This window comes from Camellia sinensis, chromosome 3, assembly GCF_055761805.1.
Source record: "Camellia sinensis isolate YWXY chromosome 3, ASM5576180v1, whole genome shotgun sequence".
Lineage (NCBI taxonomy): Eukaryota > Viridiplantae > Streptophyta > Magnoliopsida > Ericales > Theaceae > Camellia > Camellia sinensis.
This window is the reverse complement of record NC_138963.1, coordinates 154,576,247-154,602,692: the sequence shown is the minus strand read 5'-3', so window position 1 is coordinate 154,602,692 and position 26,446 is coordinate 154,576,247. Positions and strand designations below refer to the sequence as shown.

Sequence of the window (26,446 nt, the reverse complement as noted above, 5' to 3'; positions counted from 1 at the left end):
TCGAGAATTCTTGCCTAAAGTATTCAAGTTTTGTCAGGGTATTTACCCTATGCCTCCACATACCCATTATGTTGGATTAAACTAAGAGGAATATGTTTCAGGAGATGGGCGTTTTTCAGGTTCCCCTAAAGATTAAGGGTTTTATAGACAAATCCCAAATCTATAAGGTATGAAGATAAAAATCGAGGGCACAGATCTGGGGCAGATACAAAAAAGAGAAAACAAAGATGAAGTTTCAGATTCAAGAACAGAGGTATAGTTCTCAGAAACAATAGAAATACAGAAAAAATCAAGGACAGCGGCAAAGAGAATGATGAAACAGCATAGAAGTTCAAGGTAAAAGCCACAAATTCAAGATACAAATAAATCCAAGACCTCGAACAAGATCGGTAATGGCAACAGACAGACAAAAGCACATAAAGAGAACGGAAAAATTAAAGAAGAAGATCTTACCAGGACAAATGAAGCCAAGGCTGTGCTCACCGAACTCAGAAATTGATTGCAAACAGCAAAGAGGGTTTTGCAAGAATTAAGAACGGTTCCAGAAGGAAGAATAAGGCAATGGCAGATTCAAAGACGAATGAGCTTTTCAGAGAGAGAGGGAGCGAGAAGATGGAATGCAAAAGTGAAGAAAAGATAGAGGCAAAAGAAAAGTTTTGTCAAAAATATGAAACGGCGGCAAAATTAGGGCAATCATTACGCCTAGGGTAACGCACGCGTCAGACGGCGCAGACGAAATGAACAGACAGCTTCAGGCGCGTCACTAACACGCTTCAATAAAGACGAAACACGTAAGGGAAACAGTTAGAGATGCATGACAGCTCATGCGCATGGGAGAATACGATCAAAGCCTTGTTCTCCGAAGAGAACACGTCGGCTGAAAGTAGATAAACTTGGCAAAATAGTTTTTAAGCCATTACTCAGGAAAGAAGCGATAAAATTTCGGAATAGGTTCCATCACCTCAGAATGCCGAGGTAATAGAACCTAGGGGGCAGTTGTGGGGATATATTTTCTGTATACCAACACGTGGCATGGTGACGCCGACGTGTCAGCCGAGGTGCCACGTGCCCTGGTAGTTAAGCCGAGGTAATCTCGGAGAAGCCGAGGTCATCTCCGAAGATATCGGAATCCGAGATATGGGGCAAGAGTCCTAAGGCACAAAGAGGATTGAACCAAGATAAAGATAAAACTCTCAAGGAGTTTATCTATATCATTTAAAAGAGTCCAGAGTAAACAGTGAACTAGAATCCATAGAAGTCATACTTCTAGTGGGACTTGGATTGAGTATATTATAAAAGAGAGGCACCCCCATGGGTCTAAGGTATGTAACTTATACTTTGAATATTCAATTTAGTACTTGATTATCTTTGAGAGATATACTGACTTGATCGTCGGAGTGCCCCCGGGTGGAAGAACCACCGCCGGAGCCTTTTCTTTCTGTTTCAGGTTACTTTAGCCATCTATTCTGCTTGTGCTCTCCAGCTGATCACTAAACGGGCAGTGTGGTCAGATTTTCACCCACACAAAAACTTTATCTCTTTCTACCATGGAATTTAACCTCTATTTATAATTCAATCATGGCCAATAGATAAATCCCAGACATTAAATTTTTATATCCTAAAAATGCTATTATTCAATACCTTTCACACTACAATTTCACAATCAATTGTGCAATCGATTAGGAGCAGATTTGTATAGTTTAGACTTGGCTGATAATGGTACACAACCAATTGTGCAATCAGTTGCTCTGTACTCTTGCAATATGGATACATTTTGTGCCCAACCACTTATAGTACCAAGCTCATCTAGAAAACAAATATTCCTGAAATTTTCAAAACATTAGCCCGTTCATTGTTAATATTCATTAACCCATTGCATTTCAAGAAAGAAAGTGATGAGCTAATAAACAATTGTAAGGGAGAGAGTTCCTAACCTAGGTGTTTGCTTGAGAAGGAAAATTAAAGAGAACTTGAGTTGCTAAGAATCACCTAAAGGCAGAAGGACAAAAAGCTAGGCATAATGAGGACATTCTTCAAATGTCGATGCTAGCTACAAATTTGCCAATTAATTACTACATGACTTAAAAACTAATTTCTACATAACCAAAGATTCCCATTTAATGTTAATTCCTATGTCCAAAAGAAGTCAAAAACAAAAGAATCACCAGCACAAAATATGTCCTTTAGAAATGAAGGAGCACCAAATCCACGATAGTCAGAGCACTTCTCAAGGATAGCAAGATAAAGTGGCAATTCTCATTACTGAGATCACTTAAAAAATGTAAAAGAAAACTAACTTTCCATGGGTAATCTATAAAAAATAATACTCAACTTTTGACAAAGAAGAGCATTACCCCATAACAAAACTCATTTGAAGTAAAAAAAATAAAAAAGATAAATAAATAAATAAAAAGAAAGAAAAAGAAAAAAAAAAAAAACTACTGTGCAAACCACTACTCACACTAGCTATGCACCACAACTCACCACCATTCTGCAAATCACCACTGCTTGCATATGTGATAATATGAGTTACAGAGCTATAATGTGCTCACATGAGTTTAGCATCACCATTCATCCCACAATATACCAAGTACTTAACAAAACTTCATATCTGGAATTCATACACATTTCAAATATTAGATATCAGATTTCAAAAGCATCGATTAACTAATTGATTGGAAGAATTGGCCACTCCAATCGATTGTGCAATATTAATCAAACAACAGCTACTAATGAAAAAATTAATCCATCCAATCGGATGGATTGAACAATATTAATCAATTGTTCAATAAAAATTATAAACAGTCATACTATCATGCATCCCAATGTTTTAAACTAGGAAAAAATCTTATTACCATTTTCTTTTCTTGATTATCTTATAGAGAATTATTCATTAAACAAACAACAGCTACTAATGAAAAAAAAAAAGAGACTCAAGTTTCTAAAGCATAATCAATTATATTATGCTACCAACATTCCACGACTACTCTTCATATGGTTTCAAATCAGAAAACACTTTCCTTAAATAAAATAAATAAATATAAATCCCATATTGATGAAAAAATTATCTACAACACCTTATCTCCAAGCCAGAGAATGCCCAAGATCCTTTGCAAGAAGAATCAAAAATAAAATAAAAACAAAACGCAGGGAAACCGTTGAGATCCAAATCTAATAGAGCATAAGTATCACAAAGCCAATGTTCTAATTATCCTAATCTTTTCTCATTTCATTACTTTAATTAACCATTTTCTTTATATTTCATTTCAATTTACATTTGATTAATCCATCATAAATCATCGCATCTCGTGCCTCAAATCATAGATAAATATCCATATGTGAAGGTATGTTGTGCTCAAATATCATTGTTCTATTTAATTGTAGAATGATAGTTAACACGATTTCATTTAGAGCTATGCATTGTAACATGGATACTTCTAATAAGGTAAAGTGTCATGTCCAACACCATGTCCGACACTAACATTGCATGATGCTCATCAAACACTTCCCAACACTACACACAATAAATACATTACAAGTTTGAATAAAATAACTTAGAATTCAATGACAAAATAAAAACAATGTAAATTTATACATATTCCTCTATAATCAAAATTACAGTATCTTAGTTTTTAAAAGGAAATGTCCAATTCTAAGGCCATCATAAGTGCACCAAACATCTATTATCAATAAAACGTAAACAAAGTTTGGCACCACACGTTCTTGGCACATAAATTTCAACCAAATTTATGTTCAAATTTCAAATATGGTCAATCAATTAATGACACGCATAGAGCCTATGATAGGATTGTTGTAGGTAATCACTTTCCAAAATGATCAACTTGATCCATTGAAGTGCACAAATAAAACAACGTCTCAGCAACGTTATTCAAGATACCAAAATGACACGTGGACCCTATGAAAGATGACACTTGTAGAGCCTACAGTAAGGACACTACACGAGATGAAGTCCAAAGGAACAATACGATGAATCAGATATACGATTAATCAAATATGCATATCTGATTAATTAGATATGGTTAATCAGCATAAGTACAAATTTCGTAGGCTCCATGTGTCATTTGAGTATCTTGAATAATGTCACTGAGATACGACGTCATTTTATTTGTGCACTTCAATGGATCAAGTTGATCATTTTAGGAAGTGATTACTTACAACAATCCTATCACAAGCTTATGTGTGTCATTAACTAATTGACTATAATTGAAATTTAAACATAAATTTGGTTGAAATTTATGTGCAAATAAATGTCTCCTCGTGACTTGCACAAGTGAATTTTCTTAATTGTGTGATTCACGACAATTTGGCACTTTTATCTACCTCTTTAGATTTTGGATGAGATTATTTCTTGGCCTTGGTCCCTTTCGGCCAGTTTTCAAGTTTTGTATTTTTTTTTTTAAACTATGCTATGTCATACATGGACACCCCAAAGAATTTAATTAATCCTCTCTTTTTTTATGGGTTGATTGCTTTTTATAATCCTCGGGCCTTTTATTTATTTAGTTACTAGGGTATACCCGTGCCTGAAGGCACGGTGACCACTAATATATGAAAATGTAATTGAATATAAAATTATTGGGTTAAAATGTAATTTATTTAATTTGTTGGGAAAAAAAATTTGAGGTGAAAATATAAATAGATGATCCGTATGGTTTTGAATTTTCAAATGAATTTTATAATTAGATTTTTGAAAAGAGTTTGGAGTATTGTAGTATGATAACACAAATGCAAACAAAGATCATATCATCAAATATTTACTATAGTAGTATTTTTGTTTATGTAACCCACTTGCAATTTATAATAGAAAATAAGCATTTTATTATCCTAGCCAATAACAGTACCCAAATAAATTTCTATATCCGCATTTTTTTAGATAGTGAGTTTTGGTTGAAGTAAAGAAGAGAGATCTCAAAGCTATAGTTTTGCATCAATTTTAATGTAATGGTTAAAATCTACCAATTTTGATGGTTTGGTGGTCAGTTATTGTGCAGAAGATTAAATAAATGAAAAATAAATAAATTGTATGCTACTTGGTGAATAAATCAATTTAAACATAAATTTTCCAAATTTATAGGTAAACGAAATAGTGAAAAGTAAACACATAAATGCTACGTAACATTCAAGCACAACAAAAGCATAAGATTTTAAACAAACAACAAAATGTAAATCCCACAACACAGAAACATCTATATAAAAATCAAACGAAATACGCTAGCCAATGCTATGCAATAGAAAAAAATAAACAACAAATTAAGCACACTAGTCAATGCTCTGCAATACAAAAAAAAATGCCAAATAACAAATTAAGCACACCAGCCAGTGCTCTGCAATACAAAAAAAATGCCAAATAACAAATTAAGCACACCAGGCAATGTTCTGTAATACAAAGAAAATGCAACACCCTTCCTGATAAAAAGATAACCAAATAAAAATATGATTCGTTTTGTTTAACCTAATTCAAGAGCATATTAGGAAGAAAAAACAAAAAAACAAAAATATATATATCACATAGTGTGTTACAATTACAAAAACAAACTCATAGCATAAATCAATAATTCAAATGAATATTATCTAACATACATCTAAACTTAGTTATAAATTTCACATTGATCAGAAACTTTACAAAATATGGATCGTAGCTAGCATATGTACGCTTTTCACAAAAATAAATATGAGATTCAAACTTGTTCTTTTTTAGAAATCCTAGGAGCGCCTCATCACTTTCTAAAAAGTTTTCGTATCAACTTGTATGTATCCCCAGTGAGGAGCATGCACGACAATCTACTAATTTATGAAAATAAAAAAAAAAGTTAGTATATTAGCAAAAGAAAATTTATATATATATATATATATCAAAACACTTTCAAATTGAAATTACCTTGTTACATCCCCATCGAAGCAATCTAGTTGTATTTATATTTTTGAGCTCTATATATTTTTTAACCCAATTCTACAAAAGTCGACACATATAGTAAAATATTTTAAAAATAATAATTTGTAATCAATAGAAACAAATTTATCAATAAATAAATTGTACCTTTTGACAAAAGTGGTTTGATCCATAAGTAACACTATAACAAAATTTCAGGATAAACAATGTTTGTAGTATAATCTGGCTCATCATTGGGAAGGAGGACACTTATACGATCAAAGGATGTGCATCTAGATAGGGCCACGTACAATTGCCCATGACTAAACACTGGTGTGCGCAAATCAACTCCAACAAATTTCACGGATTGCCCTTGAGATTTATTAATGGTCAGGGCATATGCCAATCGAACTGGAAATTGACGTCTTGTCATTCGGAAAGGCATTTCTGAAGAAGACGGTGTCAAGGATATCCTTGGTATGAATACCAAATTGCCACATTTTTCTCCAGTTAAAATTTGAGCTTCAATTATGCGAGTATTGCATCTAGAAACCATCAATCTTGTGCCATTGCACAGTCCATCTTTTGGTGCAATATTTCTTAACAACATTATAGGACAACCCACTTTCAACTCTACCTTAAAAGCCGGTAGCCCAGGAGGATCTAATGAATTTAAATATTCATTAGGATATCTATTTATTATAGTACGATCAATTTCATCATCTTCAGACATCTTGTTTGCTTCCAAATAAGTATGTATGTTGCCGGGAAAAATATTCAATGCTGCAGTATTGATAGCACTGACATCATCATTCCGTGCAGAAAGAATTGTACGTTCAGTTAAAAATGTTGCAGTCGATGTCATTGCCACATCCAGTTGCGGATAAACTACTGAGATTAAGTCTTTTAGATCTTGGCATTTGTGTATTGTTGATGGAAGTTTAACAATTTCCTGAGGATTGGTCCCAATCTATTTATAAAAATAAATAAATAAAATAGTAAGTAAAATCAATTAAAGTACATAAACGTAAATGTATTTCGTCAATTTAAAAGAACCATATAATAGAGAAAAAGTTTGAAGAAATATTACCTCCATCAAGAATTTTGCAAAATTAGCATTTCCAAGATTTGCATGATTCAAGTGCATGTTCAAATTTAAAGACAGAACATGTGTATCTTTCCATATAAAAGAGTATCTTAATAATGCATTCACAATTTGCTCACGGACTCCTTTGGTTATAACTGGTAAGATTTGTCGAAAATCTCCTCCAGGAACAACGGTGATACCCCCAAATGGCTTTTCACTATCACAAGTGTCCCGAAGTGTACGATCAACTGCCTCAACACAATGTCTATGCTGCATAAGAACTTCATCCCAGATTATAAGTTTTGTTTCTCTAAACAATTCTGCTTGTAATGATTGCTTGCTAAATCCACAAATTGAATTTTCCAATACATCCAGCGAAATGAAAAATGTTGAATGAGCAGTATGACCTCCTACCAATAACAATGATGCAATTCTAGATGAAGCTACAGTAATAACAATATGGCCAAGGCTGCGACACTTTAATGCAATCGCATTGTACAAAAACGTTTTCCCTGTTCCGGCACCTCCATTCAAAAAGAAAATAGTTCCTTTATTTTCAAAGACTGAGGAAGTGATTACATCATAAGCTGTTCGTTGATCATTGTTGAGGCGATCAATAATAATTTCAGCATCTGCCTGTTGTGCTTCACTATGCAATTGTTGATGTTCGAATATCAACCTATTACCAACTACTGCACTCCAATTTGTAGAAGGTTGTGGCATTGGCGGGAAGTAAATTAAACTTTTTCCTGATTCTTGGAGCATTTGATTCAAAAGATATAGACCATAGTCTTCAATTTGAGCCTCAGTTGGTTCAGAAATGGCAAACAATGTTCGAATCTTATGTGCAAGATCATCACATATATGCATTGAAAATTGATTCCATAACGCATATGGTTGCAGTGGAGAGCACTGAGTAAGAATAATAGTAAACAATCTCCTTAATTGATAACCAGTTTTCATAACTGCAGCCTCTTTAAGGCATTGTATACATTCTTCATCATCTTCTAAAAGTCCTCTTGCAACACATGCTGATTTAAACGTATCATGCAAAACATTGTTAACCGTGCGTAAACATTGAAACGATTTTGGTCCTTTGACAACAGTTAATAGCAAACGCAAATAAAATCTCTCACCACAATTAGGGCTAGCAAAGTACATTCTACCGATTGCATAGCCCTGCTGCCTTGGTTTCCATCTCTTTTCTGAATTAAGCCAAACAAAATGTTGTGGAAATTCTTAGTAAGTAAATGGACATTCATCTTTCATAAAAGCGCAACATGCAAAAAAACAGTAAGAGTTGACATTTGTTGGCCAGCTCTAGAAACAATTGCTTCTAATGATTCATCAGGATTAAAAAGAACGCGGTGCATTCCAGGTAAATGAAGTGCTAAGCGTACAACTGTTGGTATTTCTGCATGCAATGGATAACCAAATATTCGCCAAGCAGCTTCTGGAGGTCCAATATACCTCGCATCGAGATATTGTTGGATCTCATTTATCAATCCCAACACCATCGTTGTACGATCATAACCCTTATAAATGTACTTGCGTATATACTTGACACATCTCATTCCGGCACAAACTTCCACATTTATGTGACAGTTGAAACGTTTAGAAAGATATGCATTGTATGGTACGATGTCTCTGTTATCAACTTCTTTCCCCCTCACAATATGAGCTTGACCATTATTGACGATAGATAGGATATCCATCTTGATCCATAGTAGTTGTTTCTGCGAACGCTCGAGAGTATCTCTTAGTGCATTTACCATTTTCCATACATGGTGCTTGTGGATTTCGAGCACCACATGGTCCATGTACCATACAACACTTGATAGTTTCAAAAAGCATAGGTTCATCTTTTGGATCTGGAAATTCTGCACAAACCAATTTGTCTACTTGAGCACATGTCCGAATTTTGTCTGGACCCTTAAGAAATAGAAGTGCATGCATATGAGGAAGGCCTCGCTTTTGGAATTCAATTGTAAAAACATGCGCAACTTTATTACCAAACACTCGGTTTGTTTCTATCTCCTTCATCAAGCACTTTCTCTTTAACTCAAAAACACGGGCAATTAAATCAGGACGATCAATAGGCTTTTGGTGCGGTAATAATGCTGAAGTAATTTATGGCCAATTAGGATTTGCAGTCATGGTGAGAAAAATGTCTGGAAGTTGGTTGTATCGTGTGATAGCCATTGAGTCTTGAAAGATTTCAAACATATGTCTAGGACCTCCAGGAAATGAAGGTGGCAAAACAAACCTTTGACCAATTTGATTGGGTTAAAAGTCATTTGGATCAATATCTGTCAAATCTTGGTAAAGTTCAGCACGGATCTTCCCTTGATTAAGCTTGTAGTAAGTCAACCTATTTTGTTCAGTTGCAGCCCAAGCATTAACCATAAACTCTTGGAACAATTTTCCAACTCTCAAAATTGTTGAATACTCTATGGGTTGTTCAAATAAACGATAACTATAAAAATCCATTTAAGTAAGCCGATCAGTTGAAGGCCGATCACGTTCAACATCCCACAGTTTCATCTCAGGTTCCCATCCAAGCTCACCATGTGAAAATAATAAAACATAATGTAATAGCAAATATGCTGGGTGACATTCATTGATTTGCATTAGCTTATTATTTCCATTTAGATGTAAGATAACATCTCTCATTCCACTGACCTTGGTTCCATCACCTGGTATTACAACTGCAATCTCATCTATAGTTGGTAGGTTATACCGTCGTCGATTTGTCGATGAACTGTAGTGGAGATGAGCAGGCAAATTTCGTCCTGTCAAGGCTAATTGATTCAAAATTGCATGAGCATGGCGAAATTTAGCAACGAATGCATTAACCTGTAACAAACTATCTTGAATAGTTTTTAGAACATCTCTTCTTAATTGAGGATTTCTACGATTGCGAACTTCTAAAGCTGAATCAGGGTCATAAATGTACAATTGTGCATAAGCTGCATCTTGCCTTGATTGTGGTAGTAGTGATCCTGTTCGATGTCGCAATTCCCCATGGATAGTGAATGATGTAGGGCCTCTTCCAGTAAGTACTCTTGGATCTAATGTAGCACCAAGACTTGTAAAAGCATTGGTTGCATTGTACACTCAAGTATAACGTCGAAACGATTTTGATTTATTATCATTCCCATCATATAGTGCTTGAAGAAGTAAAGGGGGTGTAATAAGTAGAGGAAGCTTAACCTTCCCTTTTCAACAACATGTTCCGAATAGAGGACGGTTTGGAGATGATTTTACTAATTTTTCATCCATCCAATGTAATGCTGAACAGAAAGGACATAATACATCCATCTTGCCAAGAGAATGACGACATGAATTTATATGTGCTCGAATACCAACCTTTAGACTCATAGGCATATCCTCTAATTCCTCATTAGTACATAGATCCTCTTGAAGGGAAGGAGTTGTAAGAGTAGGCCTACAAATATTGGTTCTGTGTAAATTAAAATAGAATGGTAATAGTAAGAGTATGTATTTGAAGAATTAAACACAGTTTTTTACCAATTCCTTTGTGGAGCTAAAAATGTGCTTGGCATTAAGGACAAACAAGTGGAAGGATGTGCAACCATTGTTCGTTTTTGCGCCGATTGAGTATCCTCAGTTGCCTCTGTTCCTAGTTCCAAGAAAGCACGACTACGACGACACGGTATTAAAGAAGTTTGTCTCGGTTGAATATATTCTCTTGATTTTTCCCGTTCTCGCCGTGCACGTTCGGCCAATGTAGCTTTTGATATAAAATTGTTATCGTGTGCCTAAAATGTGAACATTACATCATTGATACCTAAAATACAAATATTATCGTATACTATTTTATTTCTTTTTCTTCATGCCTTGTGATAATTTTAAGAATATTTTTACATTTTCTTTGTCCTACTTCCTTTTCCATTTTGCTTCATTTTCCCTCTTCACGCCTTGTGATATAACAATATATTTTTTAATTATTGTCTTCCCTTTCTTCTTGCCTCATGATGATTTCAAGAAAATTAAAAATATTTTCTATGCCTATGTTCCTCTGTTCCTTTGCTTAGATGTTATAAAGTTTTTCTTGGAATTGATAAATGTTACAATTATTTTTTAGGAAATATAAAAGAGAGCTAAAAATACTTTGTTTGAGTGTACAGAAAACAAAGAACACACAAAAAAAATTGACAACACAGTTTACATTTTTAAAAATATACATGATCAATGTTCACTTAAACAATATGATTGGCTTTGTTTTACTTGATAAATATTTTTTTAAATATGTTGAATATATACCATTAGACATGCATTTTCCTTTCCTTTGTCAAAAGAAGTTGCCTTTTCTTTTCCTTTAGACATTGCCTTGGCATTTTCCTTTTCCTTTGCCTACCAAAATTAAATAAAATTTATTCAGAATACAAAAAAGAACATGTATTTATAGAATTTATTAAGATTATGAAAAAAGAATATGTTGAACTTCATATTTATACTTACCTTAGAATTGCGGATAATATTAAGATTGCACTCATCACGAATAACAACACCGATATTCCTAGTCTCATAGAGGAATGGGCTTGCATGGGTAGGCCTACAAATATTTGTTGTGTACAAAATAAAATTTATAAAATAAAATCTTAACAATAAGAATATGTATTTGTAGAATTAAATACAATGTTTTACCAATTCCTTTGTGAAGCTAAAGATGTGCTTGGCGAAGTAAGATTTGTAAACATTACTCCTTTCTGAGCCGGTGGAGTATTAGTTGTGCTTGGTGGAATCAATTCTCTCGATCTCTCTCGTTCACGTCGCGAACGTTGTCCCAATTGATATGAAGGGCTTGCCTTATCATTTCTTTCGCGTTCTCACCATGCACGTTGAGCCAATGCAGCTTTCGATATAACATTATTGTTATGTGCCTAAAACATGAAGATTAATTTCATAAGATGCCTAAAATATGAATATTATCATCTACTGTTTTATACTTTTCTCTTCATTTTTCATTTCCATTAATTTACTTTATCTTAATTCCCTTTCCTTCTGATATTTTGTAAAAAAATTGAAAACTTTTTCATTCTGTATCCCTCCTCCCCTCATTCCTTTTTTGTTCTATTCATTTTTTCTTCTCTTGTAGATGTTAATGTCAATAGCAAAAAGCCAAAAAAGAATAATAATAATTTAAAACAAATATAATGTTTTTGTACAAATGTTATTTTAGCATGCTTAAAAAAAAAACATTTCACAAATTTATGTGAAACTGTTTACTATAAAAAACAGTATATGTCACTGTGCAAGTAATATGTCAATTTTACATTTAAAAAAATAAAAATAAATAATCAAGGTTCATGGTCCAAAATAAATATTTCAAAAAAAGAACTTTAAATGGAAATGTTGAAGAGCCATACTACTGAACATGTATTTTCCTTTCCCTTGCCCGAAACGATGGTCTTTTCATTTTTCTTCAACAATGCCTTGGCAATTTCCTTTTCTTTTGCCTACAAAAAATAAAGAAAATTTTTAAAGAATAAAGAAAATATATATATGTATAAAGTTTTTAAAAAATATATAAATAAGAATATACGGTGTATACGGTGTTTTGAATAAAAAAAATCTATATCATTAAATTGGGCCTACCTCTCGAATACGGATGACATTAGGGTCACGCTCATCACGGATAACAACATTAACATTTCTTTCTTGAAGAAATTGGACCTAAAAATACAAAAGAATTAGAGGTAAAAAAAAATAAAAAAATTATACATGTAAGAAAATGAGTAAGAGGAGCCAGTATTACAGTTCGACGTAGGTCTCCATCCATCTGTAAATTATAAGAAAAGAGCATTTTGTTATAAGGAATTAGATTAAAAAAATTATGAAAAGAAAAGAAAACTGACTTTTGCTTATAAGAAAAATGTTTTTTTTAATAAAAAAGAAAACAACTTACTTGACCAAAAATAGTAATGTTGTCCATAATTAGCGGCTAGGAAGCACGGATACAGATACGAGATACGGATACGACACGATACGGATACGGCGATACGACAAAATTTGAAAAACTAGGATACGGGTACGGCAGGGATACATTCGTAAAAATTATTATTTTAACAATTTTTAGTAATGCAATATGCATAAAAATAAAACCTAAAGCAAAAGACAACTTGATAAAAAGAAAGATTCCTATAAAACTAAGAGTCTTCAAGATCAATTGGTTCAACTTGTTCTCCTTCATCAGTGAATATCACAATACCTTAGCTAAAGCCAAAAAACCATTCTTAAATAAAAATTTCAGCGAATATACTTTTTTAAGTCATCAATGATAGCCTAGGAAGCACGAATACGGATATGGTGATATGGGGATGTGGATATGGTGATATGTCAAAACTTGAAAAAGTATGATACGGGTATAGCGGGGATACATTCGTAAAAAAAAAAAAATTATAATTTTAATAATATAATATGCATGAAAATAAAACTTAATGTAAATTAATAAATAAATAGAGGGATTCCTATTAACCTAAAAGTACTCAAACATTCATAAAACATCCAAAACTAAAAGCAAAAGCAAATGCAAATTAAAAATCATCCTTACGTGCCAACATGAAAAAAGAATGAGAGCAGAAAAAAGAAACGTGAGAGAGTGAGAAAGCGAGAGAGAAGTGAGAGAGACAACAAGGATACATCAATTTGACAAATTCTATTACTTTAACTCTCACTATATTCCTCTTATCAAAGAACTAAACAAAATATTATAAGTAATATGTAACTTCGAGTATCCGATACTTTAAAATTAATAAAAAATTAATTAAGAAGTATCCGATATGTATCCACGAGTATCCGAGGAGTATCGGTATCCGATAAGTATCCGATACGGATACGTCACCCTTTTTGAAGTATCCGTGCTTCATAGATTAGCGGTTGAAGGTCAATGGTGTCTCAACCTGAAAGTGCTTGGTTATGTCAATTTGACAAAGATAACTATATGAAGGCAAAATGAGGTTTAATAATTGCCATAAAGAAAAATTAATCGCTACAAAATTAACAACCTCCTAACATATTTTAGTTAACAACCTAGTTTAAGAAGTTCGTTTGTGCATGAATATCACAGATAGAGAAATTGACCTACTACAGGATAGAAGAAAAATTATAATTTTTTTATGTCTTCAATATACATTAAAATTGATGGAAGAAACTCTCAGAGAAATCTTCATAATTTTTCTCTATTGGCCAAAATGTAGAACTATTGCAATACATGATTTTGTGGTTGATTCTATATAGTAACTTTGCACTGACAAAGGTTAATTCTTATGGATTGTATTGCCCATTTTTCTTACTAACAACTAAGTAAATTATAAAAAAATATATATTATACTAATGAATAAAATTTTAGCAAAACTTAATTACAGAAATTTTATTACTAAATTTGCATTTTAAAATGTGAAAACAAAATAAGTAAAAAACTACAATAAAAATTTATAAAAGGGCTCACCACACTGTAACTGAAAAATTACAAATACCTTTTGTATTATCTGTATAATTGCAAATGCCTTTTTCAAAAAAGTATACTACACAGTAGCTTATTTACTTCAAGGAGTAATACTTTCATAAAAATTATTAAAAAATTATTAAAACAAAATTTTAAAATAAGTTTAAGTTTTTTTAAAAGTCCTAATAAACATCTAAAAAGTCTTTTTTTTTTGTTTGAAAAATTCCAAAAATAAAATTGAAAAAGCTAAATAAACTGGACTCTTTTTAAAGAGAGAGAAGCCTAAACATTTTAAAATAGCAGTTCAATAAAAAACCAAATTAAAAACAATTCACTAAAAGCAAAAAAAAAAAAAAAAAGGGTTATCAAATAAAAATGGTTAACTTTTTAATGTTCCCTTTTCCTTTCAATCAACAAATTCCCTTCAAATCCTAAATCCAAATACAGCCTAAGAAAAAAAAAAGAAAAGACCTATCATATTACAAAATTAAACTGTAACAAAATTTTTGTAAAAATTAAAAAAAAAAAAGAATAATTATTCAAGCCCAGAAGTTAAACTTATTTTATAGGTCCAGTGATATGTTAAAAAGAGGATTGGTTGATAATTAAATATTATCTAATTATCAACCAATCATCTTCTTAACACATCACTAGGTCTATAAAATGGGTATAAAAAATGAACTTGTATATCATTATTAAAAAAAAGACATAAGTATTCACATAATTCATCATACATTCCAAAAAAAAAAGTATTCTCCAGAAATTGAACAGCTATATACCAAGATACATAACTATACACACTTATATTAGACTTCTTTCTAAACCAAACATTAAAAGCTTCATGTGTAATCTAATTATTGAAAATTCGAAGACCAAACATGAAAATTCCAGGGCATTAAAGAAATCTAAGAGAGTTCATTCTTTAATCCAGAACATTCATTAACCCACTGCAATTCGAAAAAGAAAGGAAGGAACTAATAAAGAATTGCAAGGGAGTGACTTCCTAACCTGAGTATCTGCTTGAGAATCAAAATTAAAGGAATCTGAGACAGAAGAATAAAAAGAAAAACACAATTAGTAAGAGTACTCCTCAACACTAAAAATGTACATGAATATATTTTCATATTTGACGAATAAGAATATGACCATTAATGATTAATGAAAACCTCAACCCATTTGATTAAGATGAAATAAAAATGATTGTTGACACGAAATATAATTGTAAGAAGGCATAATGAGGTTTAATAATTGCCATAAAGAAAAATTAATCAACACAGAATTAACAACCTCATAACATATTTTAGTTAACAACCTATTTTAAGAAGTTCATCATTGCATGTATAGCGACCCCGGTCTTTTCCCATTTAATTATTGTATCCGGACTGTTCCGTAGATTCTGTCATTGTATAATGGTTGTTGTTGTTATTCCTTATTTTCTCATTTGGAATTATAGGATGTGTTGGGTAGGTTTGTTTCAGGTTGGTTGGGTTTAGAAACCAAGAGTTGTTGTCCAGGTTTTTGGTTCTTCGCTCGAGCGAGGAGTTGTTCGCTCGAGCGAGAGGTAGTGTTTGATTTGGACCTGTAGCTGTGCATTCTTGGCTCGAGCGAGATTTTCTTCGCTCGAGCGAGTTAGTTCATCCTTCGCTCGAGCTATAGTTCCTTCGCTCGAGCGTGTGTCTGGGTTCAGACCTGAGGGTTTGAGTTCTTCGCTCGACCGAGCTTTCTTTCGCTCGAGCGAGCATTTGAGTTGTTGGCTCGAGCAAGGCTTCCTTGGCTCGAGCGTAGTTTCTCTGTGTCTGGTCGCTCGAGCGACCAAGTCTTCGCTCGAGCGAGCCTGTCCAGTTTATATACACAGCAGTGGGATTTGATCAGTCTTTTTCATTTTCTTTTGATTCCAAACCCTAGGTCCGACTTCTCTCTCTCCCTACTCACCTTCTTTCTTAGATTTGATCCACTTAGGGTGTGTTTCTACCCTAGATCCTTCATTAAAAAGATAGAGTGAGGCAAGGGCTACCATTTAATCTGAGCATTTGGCGATTTGGAGCAGTTTGGTATTTGGGCACTCATCTCTTTCTTCACCTTTTGGGTTGTTTTCTTTGAGGTAGGGATTTCCTACTCCATTTTATAGGTTATGTTCTAAGTTTTGGTATTTTAATATGTTGGGAATACTTTGGTAAATTTTGGGAAAAACCTTAGTTGAATTATTGAATTGATTTGTATAAGTAATTCATGGAATTGGGGAATTCATTGATTAAATGGCATAATTGGATAATTTGAATCATTTGTCTATTGAATTGTGGACATAGTTATTTTCAGTTTAGAAATAACTGTTTTGGGCTATCGGTGGAGGATAGTCATGATTGTTGTAGACATTGCATGTGGATTAGGAATAACTGGAACTAATCACATTGGTTAAGTCATTAATTTTGACTGTGGCATTGATACAGAAAATACGTGTATTGATTGAGCATTGCATTTGCATACATTGTTTGTGTGTGGGAGGAGATAGGGGATGTACTCCACGGTTTAGGAGAAGATAGGGGATGGACCTCTAAACCGGATTTTGTTTGGGAGGAGATAGGGGATGGACTCCATTAGCATCACTTTTATGTGTGCTTATTTATATAGAAGTGTTTTATTGATACAGCACTAAAATGTGTATCAATCTGGAAGTATGAAGTGTTTGATTTGAGCTTGAGTCTCATTTGTTTGTTGATATTGGAAGGATGTGAATATGATATATGTGATTCACTGTTGTAAGTTTGGCCAGGTTCTGAGCCATGTTGATAAAATTGGAAAATAAAACGTATCTTAGACAATAGTGTCATGAGACTGTAAAATAAAGTAATTGATTATCTTGGTTAACCATCTGTTGAATGCTATTGCTTTATTCATTGCTTATATGTGGTTTAGTATATTTCTACTGGGCTGTGGCTCACCCTTTATGGGAACATCATTTTCAGGTTCAGGTGATAAACTACCTCCAAGGAATTAGCTTGGGGGGTTTGGCTTCTGGATTGAAGAAGACTACTTTTAGTTAACTGTCTTAAATTATTAGTACATGTAAACATTCAAGCCTAGGGCTTTTCTTGTATTGAGTTAGAACTCATATTTTTGTATCCAAGTTATAGCGACCCCGGTCTTTTCTCTTTAGATTATTGTATCCGGACTTAGGTTCTGAGGATCCTGTCATTACTTATTAGTTGTTGTTGTCCTTTAATCTCTTTGTATTTGAAGTATAGGTTGTGTTGGGCGGGTCTGTTACAGGTTGGTTGATTTTAGATGCCAATAGGTGATGCCCAGATTTTGGCCTTTACGCTCGAGCGGAAGTTTTAACGCTCGAGCGGTCCCTTCGTTGTTGCTTCTACGCTCGAGCGGGAATTTTGACGCTCGAGCGTGATTTTCCATCTCCCAGTATTTTGCTCTGCAGTTCTTCCGCTCGAGCGGTAGTTTTTACGCTCGAGCGTGATCCCTTGTTTTTGCTCCTCCGCTCGAGCGGGGAGTTTGACGCTCGAGCGGGTGTCAGCGCCTGCAAAACTTCTGGAAGGGTGCAATCGACGCTAGAGCGGCTTTCTTCACGCTCGAGCATGATTCTGTGACTTACGCTCGAGCGGGGCTTTCTACGCTCGAGCGTAGAGTCGACTACATCAGTCCGTGATTTCACTTTTCTGATCACTTTTTGACCTACTTTTCATCTTTTAACTTTTAAAAACCGCCCCTTGAGGGTTTCTCTCTCTACTCTTACCTTCTCTCCAAGATTTGATCTATTTCCGGTGGTCTTCTACCCTAGTTCCTTGGGAAGAAAGGTAGAGCTTCGCGAGAGCTTTGTTTTAATCTGAGAAACTTGGGATTTGGAGCACGTGGGTCTTTGGTCTTCATCTCCGTCTTCTCCATTCGGGTTATTTTCTTCGAGGTAGGGATTTCCTACTCCAATTTATAAGTTTTGTTCTAAGTTTTGGTATAATGATATGTTGGGGTTACTTTGATAATTTTGGGAGAAACCCTAGTTGTGTTAATTAATTAATTTGTATAATTAATTTAAGGGAATTAGGGACTTTGGTTAAATTCATGAAATTGGGAAAGTTATTGGTTAAATGGTGTAGCTGGATAATGTAAATCACTCGCCTATTGAATTGATGGTATATTTATTTCCAAATCTAGAAATAACTGTTGTGGGCTATCGGTGGAGGATAGTCATGCTTGTTGTAGACACTGCATGTGGATTAGGGATAACTGAAACTAATCATTGATTAAGTCATCAATATTGACTGCTGAATTAATACAGACATTATGTGTATTGATTGTGTGTTGTATATGTTATGTGTATGCATACATTGTTTTGTGTGGGAGGAGATAGGGGATGTACTCCACGGTTTAGGGGAAGATAGGGGATGGACCTCTAAACCGGATTTTGTTTGGGAGGAGATAGGGGATGGACTCCATTTGCATCACTTTTATGTGTGCTTATTTTTATTGAAGTGTTTAATTGATACAGCACTAAAATGTGTATCAAACTGGAAGTATGAAGTGTTTTGATTTGAGCCTGAGTCTCAATTGTTTGTTGACATTGGAAGAATGTGAATATGATATATATAGTTCACTGTTGTAAGTTTGGCCAGGTTATGAGCCAGATTGATATTGTTGGAAGGTAAAACGTGTTTTAGACATTAGTGTCATGAGACTGGATAGTAATGTAATTGATTATCTTGGTTAACCATCTATTAAATACTAATGCTTTATTCAATGCTTATATTCGGTTTAGTATATTTCTACTGGGCTGTGGCTCACCCTTATGGGAACATCATTTTCAGGTCCAGGTGATAAGCTACCTCCCAGGACGTAGCTTGGAAGGATTTGGATTTTGAAGACTTGTCTTTAGTTATATGTTTTATTTTGTTATTTTTGAGATTTCATGTAAACATTCAAGCCTAGGGCTTAACTTGCAAATGAGTTAGTACTCATCCTTTTTGTGTCCAAGTGTTAGCTTGGAAAGATGTAAGCCCTTAGGGCATTTATTTTGATGTTGCAGGATGTTACATGTGATGTCTTTCAATAAGAATACTATGATGAATAACTCAAATGATTCAGTTTCTTTTATAAATGCATGTTAATGTTATGGTTATTATGGGTTTGTTTTGAGGGCGTGACAACTTGGTATCAGAGCGTACCGGGTTTGAATACTTTGGGTACGTGGGAAGTGATTAGTATCACAATGGGTTCGTCTCGTTTGATAGAGACTTAGTGTAATGTTATATGCTTACGTGATAACATGTTTATGTGACTATGTGGGTATGGAATGTAGTTTCTAGGATGGTGATTTGACCCTTGAGTTTCTAGTAGTCTTGTTGGAAAGGCACCTGATCACTGCTGCTTCCAACCGGAACTATAGCAACGCATTGGGACTATCATTATCCAGGAATGAAATTCGTAGGTGCTTATGTGATTATGTGCTTACGTGGAATGAATTATTGCTGTCCCATGCATTAGGACGCGAGTGTTTAGTTTCGGCACATTTGATAATGTGCTAACGTCTTTGTTTCCTTTATTAGTATGTCAGGACGAGGACGAGGACGCGGTAGGCGTGGTAGGCCGGGTAGGCAGGAGGTGCCTGTGCCAGAGGAGATTCCAGCAGTTTAGGAGGGAGTTGGCCAGGTCAATGTGGCCGAGCCAGTAGGCCAGCAGGCTATGGGCGCTCTAGCCCGCGAGATAGCAGGGGCATTCAGGGAGTCAGTAGGCATTCTCAGAGCTGAGAATCAAGCTCGGGATGTCGTTGCAGATGCAGGACCCTCCTTTCTGAAGAGGGAGTTCTTCCGGTCTAATCCGGATGAATTTGTGGGTGATCCTAAAGAGCCGCTTAAGGCAGATGAATGGCTCGAACAGACAACGAAGACGTTTGAGATGCTTGGCATCGAAGACGAGGGGTTGAAGGTGACCTTGGCATCTTTCCAGTTGAAGGGGGATGCGGGTCAGTGGTGGAAGTTCACTAAAGGTCGTATAGGAGGTACATGGGAGGCTTTTGTGAATGCTTTCCAGGAGAAGTTCTTATCTCCAGCAGTTAGGGAGAAGCTGAGAGACCAGTTCTGCCAGCTTAAGCAGTCGAGTTCTTCAGTGGCCGAGTTTGAGGCTGCATTTACTAGTTTATCCAGGTTTGCACCTGAATTGGTGGCGTCTGAGGAACGCCGTTGTATTGAGTTTGAGAGGAAGTTGAGGCGTGGCCTCAAGCTGCGAGTTGGGGGAACTATGATTCGGGATTATGGGCGTATGGTTGATGCTGCAGCCCATATGGAGATCATGATGCAGGAGGAGGAGGAAGGACAGAAGGGCTTCAAGAGGAGTCAGGATGGTCAGAGTGATGGTAGGAGACAGAAGAGTTTTAATCTTCAGCAGTCTCAGAGTAGCTTTTCTAGATCGACTTTTCCTGTGCCGAGTGCTAGTTCGGGGAAAGGCAGTCAGGGAGACATTACCTGTTTCAAGTGTGGCCAGCTGGGCCACAAGTCTCCAGTTTGTCCTCAGAGGGGAGGAGTGCAGAGAGCAACATCATCTTCGGCTCGATCTCAGAGCCAGAGTCAGGGGAGAGGCCAGCCACTCTCGTGTTATCAGTGTGGTCAGCCAGGGCATATGAAGAGGTATTGCCCGCAGTTGGGTGGCACACCTGGTGCATCTGGTTTGAGGCAGACTCAGGGTCAGCAGCCAGCTCAGTCGGGTCAGGCCTCGAGGGCCAATCAGGGGGCTTCATCGTCCCAGTCGGTGCAACAATCTTATGCTCCTAGGGGTGAGCAGGTTGATCAGAGGTCATCTGGGCGCGTGTATGCTGTTACCGCGCAGGATCTTGTACCGGCTCCATCTGTTGTGAGAGGTACTTTCTTGTTTTGCAACTCGGTTGCTAATGTTTTGATTGATACGGGTGCATCTCATTCCTTTGTGTCTGCTGCATTTGCATCTGTTTTGGAGTTGGAGTTAGCACAGTTAGCATCTCCTATTTGTGTAGTGTCGCCTCTTGGGGGTGAATTGATTTTGAAACACGGTGTTAGGGGTTGTGATATAGAAGTTGATTACCATAGAATCCCATTTTCCTTTGTAGTTATGCCTATGAGAGGTTTCGATGTTATTTTGGGTATGGACTGGCTATCGTCATACCGGGCAGTTATTGATTGCTACCGCCAGAGGGTCACTTGTTGTACCGTGAGCGGAGAGTATTTTCATTTTCTGGGGGACCGGGTTGGTAATGTGTTGCCATCAGGGTATGTTCCGCGAGGACGGAGTGAGCTTAGTGGTCTACTTGCCAACCTTTCGATTAGTGAGGATGATGAGACCCAGGTTGTGTTGCCAAGGGTGGTTTGTGAGTACTCGGACGTCTTTCCCGAGGATCTTGTTGGTTTGCCACCGCATCGAGAGATTGAATTCTCTATTGACCTAATGCCCGGCACGGCGCCGATTTCTATGTCACCTTATCGTTTTGCCCCAGCCGAGTTAGTTGAGTTGAAGATTCAGCTCCAGGAGTTGCTAGATAAGGGCTTTATACGTCCTAGTGTTTCACCGTGGGGGGCACCGGCTCTCTTTGTTAAAAAGAAAGGTGGTGCTTTGAGACTTTGTATAGATTATCGGAAATTGAATCGGGCTACAGTTAAGAATAAGTACCCTATGCCTCGTATAGATGATCTGTTCGATCAATTAAAGGGTTCCCGTTGTTTCTCGAAGATAGACTTGAGATCGGGTTATCATCAGTTGAGAGTCAGGGCCAAGGATATTCCGAAGACGGCATTCCGTACGCGGTATGGCCACTATGAGTTTTTGGTGATGCCATTTGGGCTCACCAATGCACCGGCAGTATTTATGGATTTGATGAACCGGATATTCCGGGAATTTTTAGATCGTTTTGTAGTCGTTTTCGTGGACGACATCCTTATCTATTCACCTTCAGAGGAAGAGCACGAGGAACACTTGAGGGTGGTGCTTGATTTACTTAGAGCCCATCAGCTTTATGCTAAGTTTGGGAAGTGTGAGTTCTGGCTAGAGGAGGTGAAGTTCTTAGGCCATGTAGTTTCTAGGGAAGGGGTGTCGGTTGATACATCCAAGACAGAGGCAGTGCAAGATTGGGTACAGCCTAAGAGTGTGTTTGAGATCCGCAGTTTTCTGGGATTAGCTGGGTATTATCGCCGGTTTGTAAGAGATTTCTCCAGATTAGCTTCGCCTTTGACTAGATTGACTCGGAAGGGAGTCAAATTTGCTTGGAGTGAGACTTGTGAAAAGTCGTTTCAGGAGTTGAAAGTTAGACTGACCACTGCTCCAGTCTTGATTATTCCGGAGAGAGGGTTGGGTTATGCAGTCTATTGTGACGCCTCACGAGAGGGTCTTGGTTGTGTGTTGATGCAAGAGGGGAAAGTGGTTGCCTATGGCTCACGTCAGTTGAAAGTTCACGAGAAAAATTACCCTACGCATGATTTAGAGTTAGCAGCTGTGATATTTGCCTTGAAGATTTGGAGACATTATCTTTATGGTGAGAGGTTCGAGGTATTCTCGGATCATAAGAGTCTGAAATATCTGTTCACACAGAAAGACTTGAACTTGAGGCAGAGGAGGTGGATGGAATTTATTGAGGATTATGACTTTGAATTGCATTATCATCCGGGAAAGGCCAATGTGGTGGCCGACGCCCTTAGCAGGAAACCTGTTGGTGACATAGCTAGTATAGCCATCCGGGAATGGGAGATGTTGGGTGCACTTGGAGAGTTTAATTTCCTTCTGGGCGAATCTGTTGAGGCTGCGGCCTTGTTTTCTGTTGTTGCACAGCCTACACTTGTGACTCGAGTGTTAGAGGCTCAGAGGGGCGACCTTGAGGTAGAATCCCTCCGTGAGAAGATTTCTGGTGGGAAGGTTGAGAAAGGTTTGACGGTGTATCCCGACCTGAGTGTGAGATACCGAGACCGTCTGTTTGTGCCGGAGTCTTGTCGAGAGGAAGTACTCCGAGAGTTCCATCATTCACGCCTTGCGGTGCATCCGGGAGGCACTAAGATGTATCGGGATTTGGGTCGCCAATTCTGGTGGCGGGGTATGAAGAAAGATGTGGCAGTTTTCGTATCTAAGTGCCTTACTTGTCAGCAAGTGAAGGCCGAACATCAGAGGCCAGCGGGTTTGTTGCAACCCTTGCCTATTGCCGAGTGGAAGTGGGAACATGTCACTATGGACTTCGTTGTGGGTCTTCCGAGGACTCAACGTGGTAGTGATCCTATTTGGGTAGTTGTGGACCGGTTGACTAAGTCGGTGCACTTTATTCCTATACGTGTTAGAGATTCAGTTGATCATCTGGCCGATTTTTATATTCGGGACATAGTGAGGTTACACGGGGTTCCAGTGACGATCGTTTCAGATAGAGATCCTCGTTTTACTGCCAGGTTGTGGCAGAGCTTGCAGAGTGCCTTAGGCACTAAGTTGACCTTTAGCACAGCTTATCATCCTCAGACTGACGGGCAGTCCGAGCGTACTATTCAGATCCTTGAGGATATGCTTCGGGGTTGTGTTCTTGACTTTGGTGGGTCGTGGGAGAGGCACTTGCCTTTGGTGGAGTTTGCCTATAACAATAGTTTCCAGTCTAGTATCGGTATGGCACCATTTGAGGCCTTGTATGGCCGACCATGTAGATCTCCTGTTTGCTGGGCCGAGGTGGGTGATGCACCTTTGTTGGGTCCAGAATTGGTGAGGGAAACGACGGAGAAAGTTGAGCTTATCCGTGAGAGACTTGTTACAGCCCAGAGTCGTCAGAAATCTTATGCCGACCGTAGGAGGAGACCTTTGATGTTTGAAGTGAGTGATCATGTTTTTCTGAAGATATCACCAAGGCGTGGATTGATGAGGTTTGGGAAGAGCGGGAAGTTGTCCCCTCGATTCATTGGTCCTTTTGAGATCCTTGAGAGGATTGGCGAGACTGCTTATCGTTTAGCTTTACCACCGCAGTTGTCCGGAGTACATGACGTGTTTCATGTGAGTATGCTTCGGAAGTATGAACCGGATCCATCACATGTATTGGATTGGACCGATTTAGTAGTTGACGAGGATGTCTCGTATGAGGAGAGACCGGTTAGAGTTTTGGATAAGCGGGATCAAGTCTTCCGAGGCAAGACCATTCCTTTGGTTAAAGTTTTGTGGAAACATCATGGTGTGGAGGAAGCCACTTGGGAACGTGAGTTGGAAGTCCGCGAAAAATATCCGGACATGCTTATCGATTTGTAATCTTGTATGTAGATTTTGTAATATTGTCGAACTTTAGAGCTTTATATATATATATATGTCTTAAGCTGTAAAACATTGTGAATGTTTTGGTTAATGGAAATATTTTGGAACTTGTCTCGAAATGGAAGTTTAATGGAACATTGTATATGTTGAATATATTGAAAATCCTTGAAATTGAAAGAAAATTGCATAGTGTTAATGCAGGTTGAAATATATGTTTGTTTTGCATATTGTGGCATGCCTCTTAGTTAAGAGATGGAATGGCCGGTGTTGGGTCAAGTTGTTTATTATTGAGTTAACATATTGTTGGAATTTGAGAAAACTTATTTTTAAAACCTTGTGCTTAATTTCGGGGACGAAATTCTTTTAAGGGGGGGAGGTTATAGCGACCCCGGTCTTTTCTCTTTAGATTATTGTATCCGGACTTAGGTTCTGAGGATCCTGTCAGTACTTATTAGTTGTTGTTGTCCTTTAATCTCTTTGTATTTGAAGTATAGGTTGTGTTGGGCGGGTCTGTTACAGGTTGGTTGATTTTAGATGCCAATAGGTGATGCCCAGATTTTGGCCTTTACGCTCGAGCGGAAGTTTTAACGCTCGAGCGGTCCCTTCGTTGTTGCTTCTACGCTCGAGCGGGAATTTTGACGCTCGAGCGTGATTTTCCATCTCCCAGTATTTTGCTCTGCAGTTCTTCCGCTCGAGCGGTAGTTTTTACGCTCGAGCGTGATCCCTTGTTTTTGCTCCTCCGCTCGAGCGGGGAGTTTGACGCTCGAGCGGGTGTCAGCGCCTGCAAAACTTCTGGAAGGGTGCAATCGACGCTAGAGCGGCTTTCTTCACGCTCGAGCATGATTCTGTGACTTACGCTCGAGCGGGGCTTTCTACGCTCGAGCGTAGAGTCGACTACATCAGTCCGTGATTTCACTTTTCTGATCACTTTTTGACCTACTTTTCATCTTTTAACTTTTAAAAACCGCCCCTTGAGAGTTTCTCTCTCTACTCTTACCTTCTCTCCAAGATTTGATCTATTTCCGGTGGTCTTCTACCCTAGTTCCTTTGGAAGAAAGGTAGAGCTTCGCGAGAGCTTTGTTTTAATCTGAGAAACTTGGGATTTGGAGCACGTGGGTCTTTGGTCTTCATCTCCGTCTTCTCCATTTGGGTTATTTTCTTCGAGGTAGGGATTTCCTACTCCAATTTATAAGTTTTGTTCTAAGTTTTGGTATAATGATATGTTGGGGTTACTTTGATAATTTTGGGAGAAACCCTAGTTGTGTTAATTAATTAATTTGTATAATTAATTTAAGGGAATTGGGGACTTTGGTTAAATTCATGAAATTGGGAAAGTTATTGGTTAAATGGTGTAGCTGGATAATGTAAATCACTCGCCTATTGAATTGATGGTATATTTATTTCCAAATCTAGAAATAACTGTTGTGGGCTATCGGTGGAGGATAGTCATGCTTGTTGTAGACACTGCATGTGGATTAGGGATAACTGAAACTAATCATTGATTAAGTCATCAATATTGACTGCTGAATTAATACAGACATTATGTGTATTGATTGTGTGTTGTATATGTTATGTGTATGCATACATTGTTTTGTGTGGGAGGAGATAGGGGATGTACTCCACGGTTTAGGGGAAGATAGGGGATGGACCTCTAAACCGGATTTTGTTTGGGAGGAGATAGGGGATGGACTCCATTTGCATCACTTTTATGTGTGCTTATTTTTATTGAAGTGTTTAATTGATACAGCACTAAAATGTGTATCAAACT

The 26,446-nt window shown here is 36.9% G+C and overlaps 2 protein-coding genes and 1 long non-coding RNA gene across 4 annotated transcripts in view; all 3 read right to left on the bottom strand.

Moving 5' to 3' along the window:
* Positions 1 to 6,092: 6,092 nt before the first annotated feature.
* LOC114264602 (uncharacterized) lies at positions 6,093 to 7,700 on the bottom strand. The gene is made up of 2 exons (XM_082918516.1): positions 6,981 to 7,700; positions 6,093 to 6,860 (listed from the first exon to the last, which is right to left on the bottom strand). The coding sequence occupies exons 1-2, from the start codon at positions 7,698 to 7,700 to the stop codon at positions 6,093 to 6,095; spliced, it is 1,488 nt and encodes a 495-aa protein (XP_082774642.1).
* Positions 7,701 to 8,242: 542 nt separating this feature from the next.
* LOC145821945 (uncharacterized) lies at positions 8,243 to 8,797 on the bottom strand. Its single transcript, XM_082918515.1, has one exon. The coding sequence runs from the start codon at positions 8,795 to 8,797 to the stop codon at positions 8,243 to 8,245; it is 555 nt and encodes a 184-aa protein (XP_082774641.1).
* Positions 8,798 to 12,598: 3,801 nt separating this feature from the next.
* Positions 12,599 to 26,446, bottom strand: part of LOC114287338 (uncharacterized) — a 30,403-nt gene continuing 16,555 nt past the window's right edge. Inside the window, exons 3-4 of one of the 2 annotated variants that reach the window (XR_014363196.1) lie at positions 15,457 to 15,491; positions 12,599 to 12,677 (exon numbers count right to left, since the gene is read on the bottom strand). This is a non-coding gene — a long non-coding RNA (uncharacterized LOC114287338). Of the gene's footprint in view, positions 12,678 to 13,872; positions 13,904 to 15,456; positions 15,492 to 26,446 lie in introns of those variants that run through there. The other variant, XR_014363195.1, reaches the window with a different exon arrangement.

Bases quoted from the DNA above. Each gene is read 5' to 3' on its own strand.
- LOC114264602 (XM_082918516.1), bottom strand. From the start codon at position 7,700: ATGCCACAACCTTCTACAAATTGGAGTGCAGTAGTTGGTAATAGGTTG. The intron at 6,861-6,980 runs GTAATATTTCTT...TTTTATAAATAG, and splicing joins TTGCAAAATTCTTGATGGAG to ATTGGGACCAATCCTCAGGA.
- LOC145821945 (XM_082918515.1), bottom strand. From the start codon at position 8,797: ATGGACCATGTGGTGCTCGAAATCCACAAGCACCATGTATGGAAAATG.